Source organism: Mobula birostris, chromosome 29 (genome assembly GCF_030028105.1).
Source record: "Mobula birostris isolate sMobBir1 chromosome 29, sMobBir1.hap1, whole genome shotgun sequence".
Taxonomy (NCBI): Eukaryota; Metazoa; Chordata; class Chondrichthyes; order Myliobatiformes; family Myliobatidae; genus Mobula; species Mobula birostris.
In genome coordinates, this window is record NC_092398.1 from 27,658,876 (window position 1) to 27,675,578 (window position 16,703).

General features: G+C 48.3%; 1 protein-coding gene across 10 annotated transcripts in view; it reads right to left on the bottom strand.

Annotated features, from left to right (window-relative positions):
- huwe1 (HECT, UBA and WWE domain containing E3 ubiquitin protein ligase 1) overlaps window positions 1-16,703 on the bottom strand; it is a 279,725-nt gene that overhangs the window by 39,947 nt on the left and 223,075 nt on the right. For all 10 annotated transcript variants that reach the window (XM_072246462.1, XM_072246465.1, XM_072246460.1 and 7 more), the window contains 5 exons: window positions 12,867-13,105; window positions 9,146-9,434; window positions 6,457-6,556; window positions 4,637-5,183; window positions 1,742-2,219 (listed from right to left, as the gene is read on the bottom strand). In XM_072246462.1, coding sequence (XP_072102563.1) covers window positions 1,742-2,219; window positions 4,637-5,183; window positions 6,457-6,556; window positions 9,146-9,434; window positions 12,867-13,105 — 1,653 coding nt within the window. The remainder of the gene's footprint in view (window positions 1-1,741; window positions 2,220-4,636; window positions 5,184-6,456; window positions 6,557-9,145; window positions 9,435-12,866; window positions 13,106-16,703) is intronic.

Sequence of the window (16,703 nt, forward strand, 5' to 3'; positions counted from 1 at the left end):
GGGCTGAAGGAGGAATCTGATAGGACAGGACAGTGAACCATGGGAGGAAGGGAATGAGGAGGGAAACCGGAAGGAGGTAATGGGCGGGGAAGAAGGGGTGAGACAATCACCAGAATGAGGAATGTAAAAAGAGGAGAGCGGGGGAGGTACTACCAGAAGTTAGAGAAATTAATGCTCACACTCATGTTGGTGGCTACGCTGACGGAAAATGAGGAGTTGCTCCTCCAACACAACCTCGGTGTAGAGGAAGCCATGGACAGATACGACGGAATGGAAACGGGAAGTAAAATTGAAATAGGTGGTCACCAGGAGATTCTGCTTACTGCAGTGGATGTCGGGGGAAATTTAAGAGATTAAAAATCGCTACAGGTGAAATGCAGACCTTAAAAACCTACAAGCACAGGACTGCTCTCCAGAATATTCTCCACCTGAGCTCTCTGATGTGATGTACTAGCTGACAGAACTCTGCATTGGATAAGTAGCTCCCAGATCTGTCAACTATTTCGCCCCCACCTACAAACAGATACACTTCATGCCTTGAACATCTCCACAGTATGACAGAACTTCAGGCCAGCTCCAGAAACCTCTCCCTCCTGGTAAGAACAGGGCACAGGCTACAGCTAGACGGCATAGCCTGAGGGCAAGGGCAACATTCAGAAGTTTAGGGAATTATAAGGAAAGGCTGAATATGTTAGGACTTCATTCCTGGGAAATTTAATGGTGATATAAAAATGGATGAAATGTACTGAGGAGGAGGAGAAGATGGCGGTGCAATGGCAGCGCGCGTGGCCTCTCCAGTGAATGATATCTGTAATCTGTCAAGGAGGGGACCGTGCATAATTCTGATTTGATGGAGACGGACGTGAGAGTAAGGAGGAACATCTGGAAAACTTCTGAAATGCCCGCTTCGCTGTCGCTGCTACTGTGTGGTAACTGGAATCTCCGAAGCAGAAGGCCCCGAATCCTCGGCTTTGCTTGTTTCAGCGGCCGGGGCTAGGTCGAAGACGCTCGGGAGGCTGTATTGGAGGGGCTGGTCAGAGGCTCAAAGTTTTCTGACGGACGGACTCAGTGTCAGCTGTGGTCGGCTGCTTCCAAGGCACTGGCAAGTTGACGGTGCCTGGAGGTTTATGGCAGGGAGTTTCTCCTTTTTGCAGCCGCTATCTGGGACTCGGGAGTCGATCGATGCGGGGACTTTGAGACTTTTTTTTTTACCATGCCCATGGTTTGTTCTTCATCAAATTATGGTATTGCTTTGCACTGCTGTAACTATATGTTATAATTATGTAGTTCTGTCAGTGTTAGTCTTTGGTTTGTCCTGTTTTCTGTGATACCACTCTGGAGAAACACTGTATCATTTCTTAATGCATGTATGCATTTCTAAATGACAATAAAAGAGGACTGAGTGTTCTCATAATCTAACAGGGTAAATGCAAGAAGGCTCTTTCTACTGACGGTGGGTGAGACGAGAACTAAAGGTCATAGGTTGAGGGTGAAGGGTGAAATATTGAAGGGGAATCTGATGGGGAACGTCTTCACTGAGAGGCTAGTGCAAGTGTGGAATATGCCCCAGTGGAATTGGTGGACGTGGATTTGATTTCAACACTTAAAAGTAGCTTGGATAAGCACAGGGATGGGCGAGGTCCGGAGGCCTATGGGACTAGGCAGAATTAAAGTTCAGCAAGGACTGAATGGGTTGAATGGCCTGTTTCTGCGCTGTAAAGGCATGAGCTTGACCACTTACAGGTGAGGGAACCGGCCAGGGTGACCTCAGCTGCGGCGCCATGGTTGGCCGCCACCTCGGCCGCCTTGTCTGGCAGGGCGATGGAGATGAGCGAGAGGAGTCTCAGCAGCTTCTCGGTCAGCAGCGAGCTACGGCGGATGACGGGATGCGAGAGCATGTTCATCAGCTGGCCCAGGGGCGACGACTCCAGGCTGCCTTGGCTGCTCTCCCCTTCGCTGGTGGACGCTGGCGTGGCCTTGACCGACGTCTTGCCCTTACGGCTGACGTTCATGTTGTCGAGCTTGACAAGCAAGTCCCAAAAGTCCGTGGAAATGCCTGCGTTGGTACCACCAGTGCTGCCCCCTCCTCCTCCTCCTCCACCTCCACCTGCCGGTTGGCCGAGGCACGGGCTGGTCACAGGCTGCTTGCTCAGCTTCTCCTTGTCCGTTTCGATACTCGTCTCTTTGGCCTTCTGCTGCGTGAAGTGGCTTGGGAACACCTGGAACAAAATGATCGAATAGTCAGTGAGAAATAGTCAAATTTATTATTGCCATGTCTCCACTCCACCCTCCACCACCTTCTTCTCCAGTCCCGATGAAGGGCATCGGCCAGAAATGTCAATTGTTTCTTCCTTCCCACAGATGTTGCCTGACCTGCAGAGTTACTCCAGCATTGTGTGCGTTACTGTGATAAAAATGTATTTTGCAATTCCACCTGCAAGGAGAGAATTAAATCTTCTAAACAGAAGAGGTTCTGCAGTAGCACACACATAATGCTGGAGAAATCCAGCAGGTCAGGCAGCATTTATAGAGAGAAATGAAGATCTGAAGTTTTGGCTTGAGACTCTTCACCAGGAATTAAATCTTCTAAAAGTGACATTTAATTGCCCCTTTGTACGTGAAAAAGTTTGGACAGTAACGTAACTTCAGGAATGGACTTCTATATCTGCTCATCTTGGCTGGGAGAGAAATTATAGATTTGTCTCATACTGCTCTGTGTGCATTATATCATTTTCCTTCCCTTTCCCCAGCCTACTATGTTTGGGCTTAAGAAATTGACAAGCTGTAAGGACAACTTGGCCGCTTAATGACAGTGGAAATCGTGTTTTACCGCATTTTTAAATTGTGTCCTGGCCGAAAGATCACAATAGATCTAAGAACTGGTGGATACAATCCAGTTCATCTTAGGAAAAGCCCACCCCACCATTGAGCATATCTACAATGAGCACTGTCACAAGAAAGCAGCATCCATCAAGGAACCCCACCAGCCAGGCCATGATCTCTTCTCGCTGCTGCCATCGAGGAGGAGATACAGGAGCCTTCAGAGCCACACCATCAGGTTCAGGAGCAGTTACTACCCTTCAACCATCAGGCTCCTGAACCGGTGTGGATAACTTCACTCACCCACGCATTCCATAACCTACAGACTTACCTTCAAGGACTCTACAACACAAGAGTCTCAGAATTATTTATTTAATATTATGCTCTGTTTATATTTGCGCATTGGTTGTTAGTTTTTGTGTGTAGTTTTGCATCAACTCTATTGTATTTCGTTGTTCTACTGTAAATGCCTGCAAGAAAATGAATCTCAGGGTTGTTTATGGTGACATATTCGTATGTGATTTGATAATAAATTTACTTTGATCATTGAGATAAGAGGGTACCACCTGGCAGCATGGAAAAGTACTGGGATAAGAGGCTTTAAGGGTATAAAAAAGGGGCGGGGGCAACTCTCACATTAGGTTGGAGTTAATGACTTAAGGAGCAGACTTACAGGGAGGGTGAGAGGGAACATCTGCAGTGGCTGTGTGGATCAGTTCACTGACTGGGTGATGAGTATTCTTTGTGTTCTATCCTGCAGCTTTTTAAAAGTAGTTAGCAAGTAGCTTCTACATAATTCTAACAGTTTTGTTAACCCTTAATGCCCGTACAGTGTCCCCGTGGCTAGTGAGTACACCTTGGAAAAGAACAAGGAAGGAACTTTAGACTTTTGTTACAGTGGCATAGGTGGGTGGAGGGGTGGAGATTTGTCTCTACCAAAGGAGGTGTAAGGTGCTCCTTCCCTCTGCTAACCTGTAGGTCACCTTTGGATAAGATGTAGCACCTGCTTAGCCCCCGATCAGGGTCATGTGAAGCCACGGGAGCAGGTGGTGGATGGTCGTATGAACAGCCGGTACAGATCACATTCCTGGTTGTGTGACCACTGACGCCAGGCAGACAATCTCTGAAGAGTATTGATAATGGCTGGGCACCTGTCTTGTAAACACACTGCGCAGAAAGCGGCAAACCACTTCTGTACAAAATTTGTCAGAACAATCTTGAGCATGGATAGACCATGACCACCCAAGTCATATGATAGGGCACATAGCGGTTCAGAAGGGTGGGGGGGGGGGCGGAGAAACAACAGGTGCAGGGTCTCAACCCAAAGTGCAAACAATTCCTTTTCCTCACCTCCCCACAGATGCTGCTCAGAAACAGATTCTGGAAATCTGTAACAACGTACAGTAAATACCAGAGAAACTCAGCAGGTCAGGCAGTTGACATTTTGGCTTGACTTGAAAGGAAGTCAAGATAAAGAGGAGGAGGGAGGGGGAGGAGTCCAAACTCGCAGGTGTTAGGTGAGAAATTGCAGACAGCTTGGTGACTCTTAGCCATGACTGCTCCAAAGCCCCCACAGTCTGTGCTTTCCTGAAACAAGCCCCCACTGATTGAAAACACGAGGAAATCTGCAGATGCTGGAAATTCAAGCAACACACATCAAAGTTGCAGGTGAATGCAGCAGGCCAGGCAGCATCTCTAGGAAGAGGTACAGACGACGTTTCGGGCCGAGACCCTTCGTCAGGACTGATTGAAGCCTTCCACAGCGATTCCAAACCCTTACGCCTCCACCTGCTGACCCTCCCACTCTGGTGCTCACCTTTGCCAGCTGTATCAGGGTGTCGAGCACGTGGCGGCAGACCACAGGAGCAGCCTGTGGGTGGATGTGAACGGTCGATCCGCAGCCGACGTGCCTCTCTGAGTGCTTGCGGCCGCCTGAACGCTGGATCTGGAAGATGTTGGTGCGGCAGCCCAGGGCAGCGTCCATGGAGACAGACAGCCAGGACAGCTGGCTGGTGGTCTTGGCTTCCATCTTGTGCAGGAGGTCGAGGGGCCGGGGCTCATGGGCAGCCGAACCGGCTCCGGCCTTGGCTGCTCGCTTTCCCTTCTCGTCGGTGTGCCGAGGAGTCTCAACGCAGAGCTCACTCTCACTGCTGCGCTGCAGGATGGAGAGGAGGCTGCGGATGACCCAGCCCCTCGTCTGCGCGTGGTAGCACAGGTTCCGCAGCACCCGGTGCAGCCGGCTGGTGTTCAGCTTTGGCTCGTCGACAAACAGCAGCACAAGCAGGCAGGACAGGGCCTCGTGGTCGAGCAGGAGGCGGCCCCGCAGTCGCAGCAGGCTCTCCACGTTACTGCTACTCGACGCTCTGCGGTGGGGGTTGGGGAGGGGTGGGGGAGAGAGAGGATGGCAAGAGAGTGGGGACAGGGGAGGAGGAGTGGGGGGAGAGAAGACAACGTCAATGCAAAGACTGAGGAGGCAGCTTCATAACATTACAACAACCACGTAAGGACTTTGTGCCCTGTGGCCCTTCTGCCTACACCCTCCTCTTCTCAAATTAAAAATCAAGTCAGATCTTCAAGTCTTCTCTAGCATTCTCTCAGGTCAGGCTGAGCCCAGTTCCACAGTTGCATTCCTGTCCAAAACCTGAATTGCTGCTAGCCTTGTATGAACTGGGGAGAGACTATTCAAGTGCCTTTCAGGAGTTAACAGTTTGATATGGCTCTGTCCCCTTTGTAAAGCAGGTTCCAACTCACCAAGCTTGTTCAATCAACTCAGCAATTGCAGTCTGCCTTAGAACCTGCATCAGGAAAACTGGCAGGCCGTATGCTGAGAAAATGTCCCACCCCTTCATCACCAGATGAAGCCCCTTTTAACCCTATCCCTCTCTGCATTGAATGAAAAGGAACGTCTCTGGCATAAAGCTGAAGTTCCACGTCACTGGCACTGACAAAATCTCAGCTGCACCAGCCGTCACAGCACTGCCTGATCACCAGAGGGCCAGCAGCAGAATTAGGGACAGGGAGGGGGGCGGGTAGAAGCTGGGCTGATGGAACAATGACAGTGGCATTGGGGTAGCGTGGGGAGGGGAGGAAGAGGAGGAGAGGGAAGGGGGCAGACAGGGTGGATGGAGGAGAGGTGGAGAAGGGGCACAGAATGGGCAGCAGTGGGGTTGGGGGCAGAGGGAGAAAGGTGGGCGGGTGGGAGGAGTGATGGCGAAATGCTGGGCCTTCTGAGGAGCAGAGGCAATGCTGCACCCCTTGAAGAGGGGTGAGTGGCACCAGGGTGCAGAGAGGCTGGTGGTGGGAGTGGGGGGTGGAAGAGGGTAGAACGTCAGGGTTAGCAGGCCAGGCTGAGTGGGAAGAAGCTGAGACCGGGGGGGGGTAATTCAAGCGTATGCCTGTCGGACTGTAACATTCAGCTGGACTGTTCAAGCTGTTACTATGCCACCCAGCTCCTTTTGACCCCTGCCTCCATCCACCCCATCCCCCTCACTGTCTGTACTCTGTACATAGGACCGCAACAAGTGAGATTGAAGACCCACTCCCAGGCAAAACCCTTGCCTTGTGCTGGGACCAGAGCCTCGTTCCGAATCCCCGATGCTCGCCTGGCGCCGTGCTATTCTGTTGCGCTCGGTGTACCTGTTGTGCGTGCCACTCCCCCACTGGAACGTTCCGCTCCTCTGCACGGCCAGGCGCGTGTACTGCACCCCTCTGTTTCCGCCCAAGCGACCGGTGAAGCCTATGGCAATAAGAGGCCAGCAGGTCAGGGATCTTCGCCTACCTCAGCGCGAGTTTCTGGCCGGAGTCTCAAGGAAGGGACGGTGTGTGAGGTGCTGAGGAGGGTGGGACTGGGTTGGCGTAGGGACTGCATCGTAGCACCCTCAGAGGGCTGGCTTGTTTGGTATCAGGGTGAAGGCAGTATTCACCACATTGGGCCTTCATCAGTCAGCGTGTTTGGGGACATTACGTTACGTTATATAACTCGCTGTTGAGGCCGCACTTGGGAGTACTGTTTATGGTTTTGGGCACCTGTTGCAGGAAATCGTTGTCAAGCTGGAGAGGGTGCAGACGAGATTTACAAGGACAAGAGGGCCTGATTTCTAGGGTGAGCTGGATCTTTATTTCTTGAAGCACAGAATGAGGGGAGACTTCACACAAATTTATAAAAACATGAGGGGTATGAATAAGGTGGACAGTTACAGTCTTTTCTCTCAGGGTTGGGGAGCCCAAAACTAGAGGGGATAGATACAAGATTTACAAGGGACTTCTTTATGGAGAGTAGTATGTGGAACGAGCTGCCAAATGAAGTGGTTGAAGCAGGTACAATTGTAATACTTAAGAGGCATTTGGATAGTTTATGAAAGGGAGAGTTATGGACTGAACGTGGGCAAATGAGGATGCTGTGATTAGCAATGACCAGATGGGCTGAAGGGCCTTTCCTGTGATGAATTATTCTCCTACTCTATCACAGCCAGGGTGGATTCAGCTTAAGGATTACCGAAAAATCAAAACTACAAGAATGATTCCGGGAAAGAATGGCTTATTTTATGAGGAGTGAGTGACAGCTCTGAGTAGTACTCGCTGAAATTCAGAAGAATGGGGAATGGTGAGAAGAAGAATCTCATTGAAACTAATTGAATACAGGAAGGCCTAGATATTGGATAGAGAGGATGTTTTCAATAGTGAGGGAGTCTAGGACCAGAGGGCACAACCTTAGAATAGTGGGACGTCCATTTAGAACAGGGATGAGGAGGGATATTTTTAGCCAGAGGGCAGTGATCTGTGCAATTTGTTGTCACCAGCAGCTATGAAAGCCAAATCATTGAGTATTATTTAAGGCAGAGATTGATAGGTTCTTGATTAGTCAGGGTTGCGGGGAGAATAGGGTTGAGAGGGAAATGGATCAGCTGTGATCAACTGGTGGAGCAGACTCGATGGACTAATGGCCTAATTCTGCTGTTATCTTGAGAAATGCTGTTGACATGATGAGAAGTTGGAAGGACCTTTCATGGCTCTGTGGACACTTGGTTTGGATAAATAGATCTCTTTATGCTAAAGAGGTCCCAAGCTTTATCTCCCTTGAGGGGGAGAACTGACTGTCAACAAGTGGGGTGGTAGGAGGACTAAGCAAATGGAGGGAGTCTCTCCCACCTTAGAGGTTTTACCTTCCCTCAGTGACATTATACACATCCACTCCTTCAGTCCAACACTGCGTGTGTGTGGCCATCTGTGTTTGTCTGCCTGCTAGGTTCATTGCGTACAGTCAATTATCTGTACTTTCTTTGCGTGGTCAGTTCTGGAAGGGGTACAGGTTAGAGTTAAGAGCAGTGTAGGGATAAATGGTATCATTGGGACACATACACACACAAATACTGGAGGAACTCAACAAATCAGGCAGATTACCCTCTGCATAGACACTGGCGGTCTTACTGGCTTACTCCAGCTGTGTGCGAGAGACCATGCATGTTTGTGTGTGTTGCTTAAGACTTGCAGCATCTGCAGAATCGCTTGTGCATATCACTATAGGATCTGTGTAAACAGATGATGTTCTCCCACATCTCAAAAACATGTAGGTCATCTGGGTAGCAGATTATTGCCTCTCGTATGTGCACAACTGGCACTTCCCGGGCAAGACATCGATGCCAACACTGGGAGAACCGCTTACAGGGAAAATCAGGCGAAATGAATGGAATCGCTCAGAGATTGCACAGACACGATGGTCTGAATGGCCCCAACAAGCAGCCAACACGGTAGCACAGTGGCTAGCATAACTCTATTACAGCAGGAGCGACCTGGGTTCAAGCCCTCTCACTGTCTATAAGGAGTTGGCAGGTTCTCCCCGTGACCACGTGGGTTTTCTCTGGGTGCTCTGGTTTCCTCCCACATCCCAAACGCGTAATGCCTGGTAAGTTAATTGGTCCTATGGGTGTAACTGGGTTGCATGTTGTGTTGGACCGGAAGAGCTTGTTCCTGTGCTGTACCTCTGGATAAAGCTAAGTTCACAAGAAAGTTCTCGGTCCTGACAGCTGTGAACAAGCAGAACAGTTCAGCAAGTGGGAGTAGCCAATACCAGTGAATTTGTGATAAGAGATTCTACCCTCAGGTCAGTCTAGTATGGGGTGAAAACGTGAATTGTGGCCACAGGACCCCAGATACAGGAAAGGGCTGCGATGTGAGTGGGGTGCTGTGACACAAGGAGGGGGCGATCTGTGACAGGACACTCTGAGATGCGAGCGGGGAGGGGTACTTGTGTTCTGTAGGGTGGCAGAGGACGGGGGAGTGTGTAGATCTGTGACACGAGGAAGGGCTGTAGTGTGAGCAAGGATACCTGTGCTCCGTAGGATGGCAGACAGCGCCGAAGAGCTGCTATGGCTGAACAGGCGCTCGTGCATCAGTTGCCTTTGCCGGGCTTCCTGCTCCCGGCGCAGTGCCTGGGCCTCGGCCGCAATGTCGGGTGGCATCACCGCCAGCACGCTGTCCTCCATATCCTCCAGCACGCTCCGCCGCAGGTCAGAAGGCAGGGTCTGGATGAAGGTTACCGGGTCCATAGGGGTGTCGGGGTTGGCCGCCTGCGCGAGCTCCCTCCGCTGCTGCTCCACCCTCTGCTGCGCCAGGACCTACCAACATACATACATACACACACACACACACACACACACACACACACACACACAGAGAGTCATCAGACCTTGGCCAGATCACCACTGTTCAATCAGAATTGGAATTGCGCTTATTATCACTGATGTATGTCGTGAAATTTGTTGTTTTGAGGCAACAGTACAGTGCAAGACGTAAAGAATATTGTAAGTTGGAAGGACCTTTCACATCAGTTAGCATAACGCAATTATAATGCCAGCCACTCGGTTCAATTCACACTGCTGTACCGTTGTTCTCCCATGACTGCTTGAGTTTCTCCAGGTGCTCTGGTTTTCCTCCACACCCAAATATGTACGGTTAGTGGGTTAATTGGTCACATGGGTGTAACTGGGCGACCCGGGCTCATTGGGTCAGAAGGGCCTGTAACTGTGATGTAACTCTAAATGAATATGTAATGAAATTGGTTGCTTTGTAGCAGCAATACAGTGCAACACAAAAAAATTATTGAAAGTTGGAAGGAGCTTTCATGTTGAAGAATGCTCTGCGGTCACTTTGGGCAAATGGAGGGCCCCGGAGATGTAGCTACTTCAATGGGGGAGCAGAACAAGGGGATGGTGGAAGGGCAGAGAAGATAGAGGGAGCACCTCCTAACTCAGTGCTTTGCCTTTCAGTGACCATGTTATACACGCCACCCCTGCTGCCTTGCAGCTCCAGTGACCCAGATTCAATCTTGAACTCTGCTCTGCGCATGGGTGTGTGTGTGTGCATGCGTGTGTGTGTTCTTCCCTTTGGCTACAACTATTTTTCAACACAATAGTGCTGGAAAAAAGTAAATAGAACTAGAAGTTTATGACCTAGTTGGTGGGAAGGGGGGTGCTGTGATGTGGAACAGGCTGCCAGTGGAGGTGGTGCATGAAGGGTTGTTTTTACATTTGGTAAGACTGGATAGCTACATGGATGAGAAGTATGGAGGCCTCTGGTGTAGATGTGGGTTGTTGGGACTAGGTAGAAGACCAGGTTGCATGGACTGGATGGCATGAAGGGCTTGTTTCTGTGCTATAGGACTATGTCTCTGAAAAGAGGAACAGCAAGGTAGTGTTCATGGGTTCAGAAATCTGATGGCGGGGGCCGGCTGGTGGCGCAATGACATTGGCGCCAGACCCGGGAGCGGAGGTTCTTCGGTTCGAAACCAGTCGGGTCCGTTCCCGAGTGCGCTTTCCACCCGTGCCGGGTTGGGTGTCGAGATTGCCACCTGACCTCGTAAGATAAAGGGAAATACTGCGAAAATGTCTGAGAGAGGAGTGGCGCGCCACACGGTCTCTCTCTCGTTCCGCGCCTTGTAAAAAGGCGTGAAAAAGACATCATCATGGACACACCCACACGCCAAAGGAAAAGAGAAATCTGATGGCGGAGGGAAAAAAGCTGTTTCTAAAAGATTGCACGTGCACCCTCGGACTCTTGCGTCTCTTCGCTGATGGTAGTAATGAGGGAAGACAATGAATATCGCCTCCTTGAGGCAGCATTTTAGAAAATGTCCTCGATGGTGGGGAGGGCTGTGCCCAGGCTGAAGCCAGCTGAGTGCACAGCTTTCTGGTTGCCACACCGCAAAGGGGAAGTGAACCCCACAGAAAGATGAACAGACGGGCTGTGCCATCTCTTTAGAAGAAAAGCAACTGAAGGGTGAGCAAACAGGTCTTTAAATATTAGGGAGGGCTTGGAGAGATTGGACACAAGAGCGAGTGCGTAGGATTGAAAAGAGGTTCAGCCACCTCAACACCATTGAGAACAGTTTCAAGAGATGATGCCTTTAAAAGTTGTCATCTGTCATTAAGGTACATCCAGCTCGTGCCTTCTGGTTACTATCAGGGAGAAGATAGAAAAATTTGAAGACCAACACTCAGTGACTCAGGAACAGCTTGTATCTCTCCACCATTAGATTTCTTATGGGTTCATGGACATATCCATCTCACTATTTTTGTAATGTACAGTAATTTTACTGTTCTCCATTGTACTGCTGCTGTAAGACAACAAATTTCACAAGACTGATTCTGAGGTGAGCACAGCACTTTTCCTCACTACCGTACGGAATGGACAAATGCCCCTCTCCACCGTGGTCATGTTGATGGGACTCTCCCCACTGAGCCCCGATATAAACAAGGAAAAAGTGCTGAAAGCAGATGGCTGTTAACGCAGCCCAGTCCACCATTAAAAGCAGGCCCCCTCCCACTTCCAGCTGCCAACATAATCAAAGACCCATCTTTTCACCTCTCCCATCGAGTAGACAACATAAAACACCATAAGTGCACATGCCACCAGACATAAAGAACAGCTTCGACCCTACTGTTATCAGACTCTTGAACAGACCTCGCATACGCTAACAGATGAACTCTGCCAGTCAAGTTCATCGTGGCCCTCGCACTTTGCCAGCCCGCACTGCACTTTCTCTGTAACTGCAACAAGATACTCTGCAACACACACAAAATACTGGAGGAACTCAGCATTTACGGAACAACATCTATAGAAAAAAAAGTACGGTCAACATTTTGGCCAGAAACATCGACTATACTTTTATCCCCCATAGGTGCTGCCTGGCCTGCTGAGTTCCTCCAGAATTGTGTGTGTGTTGCTCAGATTTCCAGCATCTGCAGATTTTCTCGTTTGTGACAAGGTACTCTGTATCCTATTTACCTTCTTACTACCTTGATGTACTTACAGTATGTCTGGACTTATCTGTCTGAATGGCGTGTAGACAAAAGACGTTGTATCTTGGTACATGTGACTATTATAGAATAGTACAGGAACAGGCTTTTCAGCCCACACTGTTGTGCCTAACTAATAAGACTAATAATTAAATGCCTAACTGATCTCCTAAGCCAGATCCCTCCATTCCATGAACGTCCATGTGCCTATCTAAGAACCTCCTGAACATGTGTATCCTATCTAGGTCCACCACCATCCCTAGCAGTACGTGACAGGCACCCATCACCTTCTGCATAAGAAAACTTGTTCTGCACACCTCCTTTAAACTCTCCTTCTCTGGGATTAGACATTCTTGCTCTGGTGGAAAGATACTGAACGTCTACTCTATCCATACCTCTCATGTCACATATGATCAGGTCTGCCCTAAGGCTCTGGTGTTGCAGAAAAAAAAAACAACCTAGACATAATATGCTGACGGAACTCAGCAGGACAGGCAGCTTCAATGGAGAGGAATGAACAGTCGACGATTCAGGCCGAGACCCTTCATCAGGACTCGGCCTGAAGCATTGATAGTTTATTCCCCTCCACCGATGTGGTCTGACCTGTTGAGTTCCTCCGGCATGCTGTGTGTGTTACTTTGGATTTCCAGCATCAGATCTGTGTTGAAGCTTCTCTATCTTGGTCATGCTCTCTAATCCAGGCAGCAACCTGGTGAACCTCCCCTTGTAACAAACCAAACAAGCGGTTCCTACCTCCTCTTGTATAGCCGGTGGAAGGGCAGCCAGGAACTCAGGGCTAACTTCGGTGACACCCTGGTTGCCTACTAGGGTGGCAGCGGCGGCAGCTGCAGCGGCTGCGGCCGTGGCCGCGACGGTGGCTGCTGCACGGTTGGGGGGCCTTATCCCCAGCTGGTTCTGCAGCACCTCACGGCGGATGTCCTCAGGCAGGGCGGCGAGGAAGGATGGATCCACACCCTCAGGGAGGCTGATTCCTGTGCCAGGACAAAGACATGAGGTGATATGTTTAAGAACATCTTGCACGTAACTGCGTGACTCTGGAATCCTCAGAACAGCATGGGAACAGACCTCATAGAAGTTTATAAGACTTAAATAGAGTCATATAATCTGTGAGCATGAAACAGGCCCTTCAGTCCAACTGGTCAAAACAAACTAGCCTGCCCTTCCAAGTTCCTCCCAGGGTTGAATTAACCATACGAAACTATATTATGGACACAGCTCAGCACATCAAAGACCCACCAACCCCCAGACGTTCTCTCTTCTCCCTCTCAAATTGGGCAGAAGGTACAAAAGCCTGAAAGCATGTAACACCAAGCTCAAGAATAGCTTCCACCCCACCGTTATGAGACTCTTAAACGGACATTTTGTATAAGATGGACTCTTGGCCTCAATCTACCGCATTATCCCTTTGCACCTCTGATATTTGTATTTACTCCCCATTTAGTTTACAGTCAACAAGCAGCCAGCCAGAAAAGACCAACTTATTTGCCACTCGTTGCCTCCTGCCTGTCAGCCATTCCGCAGATCCATGCCAGTATCTTTCCTATAATGCCATGGGATTTTATCTTGTTAAACAACCTTATGTGTGGCACCTTATCAAATGCCTTCTGAAAATCTAAATGACATCCACTGTCTCTCCTTTGTCCACCCTGCTTGTAACTTCCTCGAAGAACTCCAACAGATTTGTCAAGCAAGACTTCCCTTTACAGAAACATTGCTGACTTTTATTTATTTTATCATTAGTCTCCAAGCACCCCAAAACCTCATCCTTAATAAAGGACTCCAACGCTTTCCCAACCATAGAGGTTAGGCTAACTGGCCTATAATTTCCTTTCTTTTGCCTTCCTCCCTTCTTAAAAAGTGGAGTTGCATTTGCAATCTTCCAGTCCTCTGGAACCATGCCAGAATTAAGTGATTCTTGAAAGATCATAACCAATGCATCTGTTCAGCAACCTCTTTCAGAACTCTGGGATGCAGTCCATCTGGTCCTGGTGACTTATCCACCTTAAGACCTTTCAGCCTGCTGAGCACTATTTCCTTTATAATAGAAAAAGCACTCACTCCCGCTCCCTGACGCTCATGGACCTCCAGCATACTGCTCTCGTCTTCCACATTGTAGACTGATGAAAAGTACTTATTTAATTCATCCACCATTTATTTGTCCCTCATTACTACCTCACCAGCATCATTTTCCAGTGCTCCGATATCAACTCTCAACTTCTAACTCTTTATATAACTGAAAAGCTTTTAGCATCTTTTCCCTCCTTATGACTTTTTTTAGTTGCCTTTGTTGGATTTTAAAAACTTCTCAATCACTTTTGCTACATTATATGCCTTTTCCTTGGCTTTTATGCAGTCCTTACCTTCTCTTGTCAGCGACGGTGTCAGTCACCTCGGCTCTGCCATCATCCCTGCCAGTATTCCCCTCCAATCCACTTGGGCAAGCTCCTCTCACATGCCTCTGTAATCCCCTTTATTCCATTGTGATACAAATACATCTGACTTAAGCCTCTCCCTCTCAAACTGCAGTACAAATTCAATCATATTATGATCACTGCCTCCTAAAGGTTCCTTAGCTTAAGCGCCTTAATAAAATCTGAATTGTACAACACCCAATCTAAGAAAGCCTTTCCCATAGTAGGTTCAAGCACAAGCTGCTCTAAAAAGCCATTCAACAAATTTCCTCTCTTGCAATCTGACACCAATCTGATTTTCCAATCCAATCACCTTGAATATTGATGTCCCCTATTACAATTTTGACATTACCCTTATTACATGCCCTTTCCAGCTCCCTCTGCAACCTCAACCCCACATCTTGGCTACTATTTAGAGGCCTATATATGATTCCCATAATATTTTTTTTTTACCTTTGTAGTTTCTTAATTCCACCCACAAAGATTCAACATTCTCTGACCCTATGTCACCTCTTTCTAAAAGATACAATTCCATCTCTTCCCAACAGAGCCACACTGCCTACGCTTTCCTGCCTGTCCTTTTGATACAAATTACATCCTTTGATACAAATTACATCCTTTGATATTAAGCTCCCAACTATGACCTTCTTTCAGCCACAACTCAGTGATGTCCACATCATTCCCACTAATCTCTAATTGCGCCACAAATTTATCCACCAATTCCCAGTACTACATGCATTTAAATACAGCACCTTCAGTCCTGCATTCTTCACCCTTATGAGATTGCCACCCTTGACGTCCCCATGTTGTTGGTACCAATATGTATCACAACTTCTGGCTGCTTACCCTCCCTTTTTAGGATATTGTGGATGCACTCAGAAACATCACAGACCCTCGCACCTGGGAGGCCAACTATCATCTGTGTTTCTCTTTCACATCCACAGAACTGCCCATCTGTCTCCCTAACTATAGAGTCTCCTATTTCTGCTGCCTTCCCCTTTAGTTCCCTACCCTTCTGAGTCACAGGGCCAGACACGGCCGCCATTCCTTCAACAAGTAGGTTGTTTCCCCAACACTACTCAAGATGAAGTACTTATTGTTGAAGGGGATGGCCACAGGGGTGCTCTCCAATATCCGACATTTTCCCTTTCCCCTCTCAGTCACCCTTTTATCTGTCTCCTGTAGACTAGATGGGCTGAATGGCCTAATTCTGCTTCTATATCTGATGGCACAACCCCAATGACTATGATTTAGCAACACCATGACCACTGACCATTTTGCACTAAATGGATTTCTTTTTGGTAGGATCAACTAGAGTAGGTCTTACACAATGACAATAGGGCACTGAGGAGAGCGGTAGAACAAAGGAATCTGGGAATACAGCTCCATAATTCATTGAAAGTAGCAGCACAGTTAGACAGGGTCACAAAGAAAGATTTTGGCACATTGGCCTTCATAAATTTAAGTATTCAGTATATGAGATGGGATGTTATATTGAAGTTGTATAAGACGTTGGTGAGACCTAATTTGGAGTATTGTGTGCAGTTTTGGTCATCCACCTACAGAAAAGATGTAAATAAGGTTGAAAAAGTACAGAATAAATTTACGGTGTGCTGCCAGGACCGGAGGACCCGAGTTATGAGGGCGGAATGAATAGGTAAGGACTTCATTCCCTGGAACGTAGCGGATTGAGGAGAGATTTCATTGAGGTATACAAAATTATGAGAGGTATAGATTGGGTAAATACAAGCAGGCTTTTTCTACTGAGGTTGAGTGAGACTACAACTAGAGGTCATGGGTTATTGGTGAAAGTACAAACATTTAAGAGGAACACGAGAGGAAACTTCTTCACGCAGAGTTTGTGAGTGTGTGGCAGGAACTGCCAGTGCAAGTGGTGCATGTGAGCTTTATTTCAACGTTTAAAAGATAGGTACATGGATGGGAGGGGTATGGAGGCTATGGTTCCAACGTAGATTGATGGGAGTAGGTAGTTTAGATAGTTCGACATAGACTAGATGGGCCGAAGGACCTGTTTCTGTGCAGTACTCTTCTTTGACTCTATATAAAACCCGACTCGTATTCTGGTAAAATAGAATGTTGCTTACATGACAATATGTGCCAGTGATGTTGCTGCAAGTAAGCTTTTTAATTCACATGT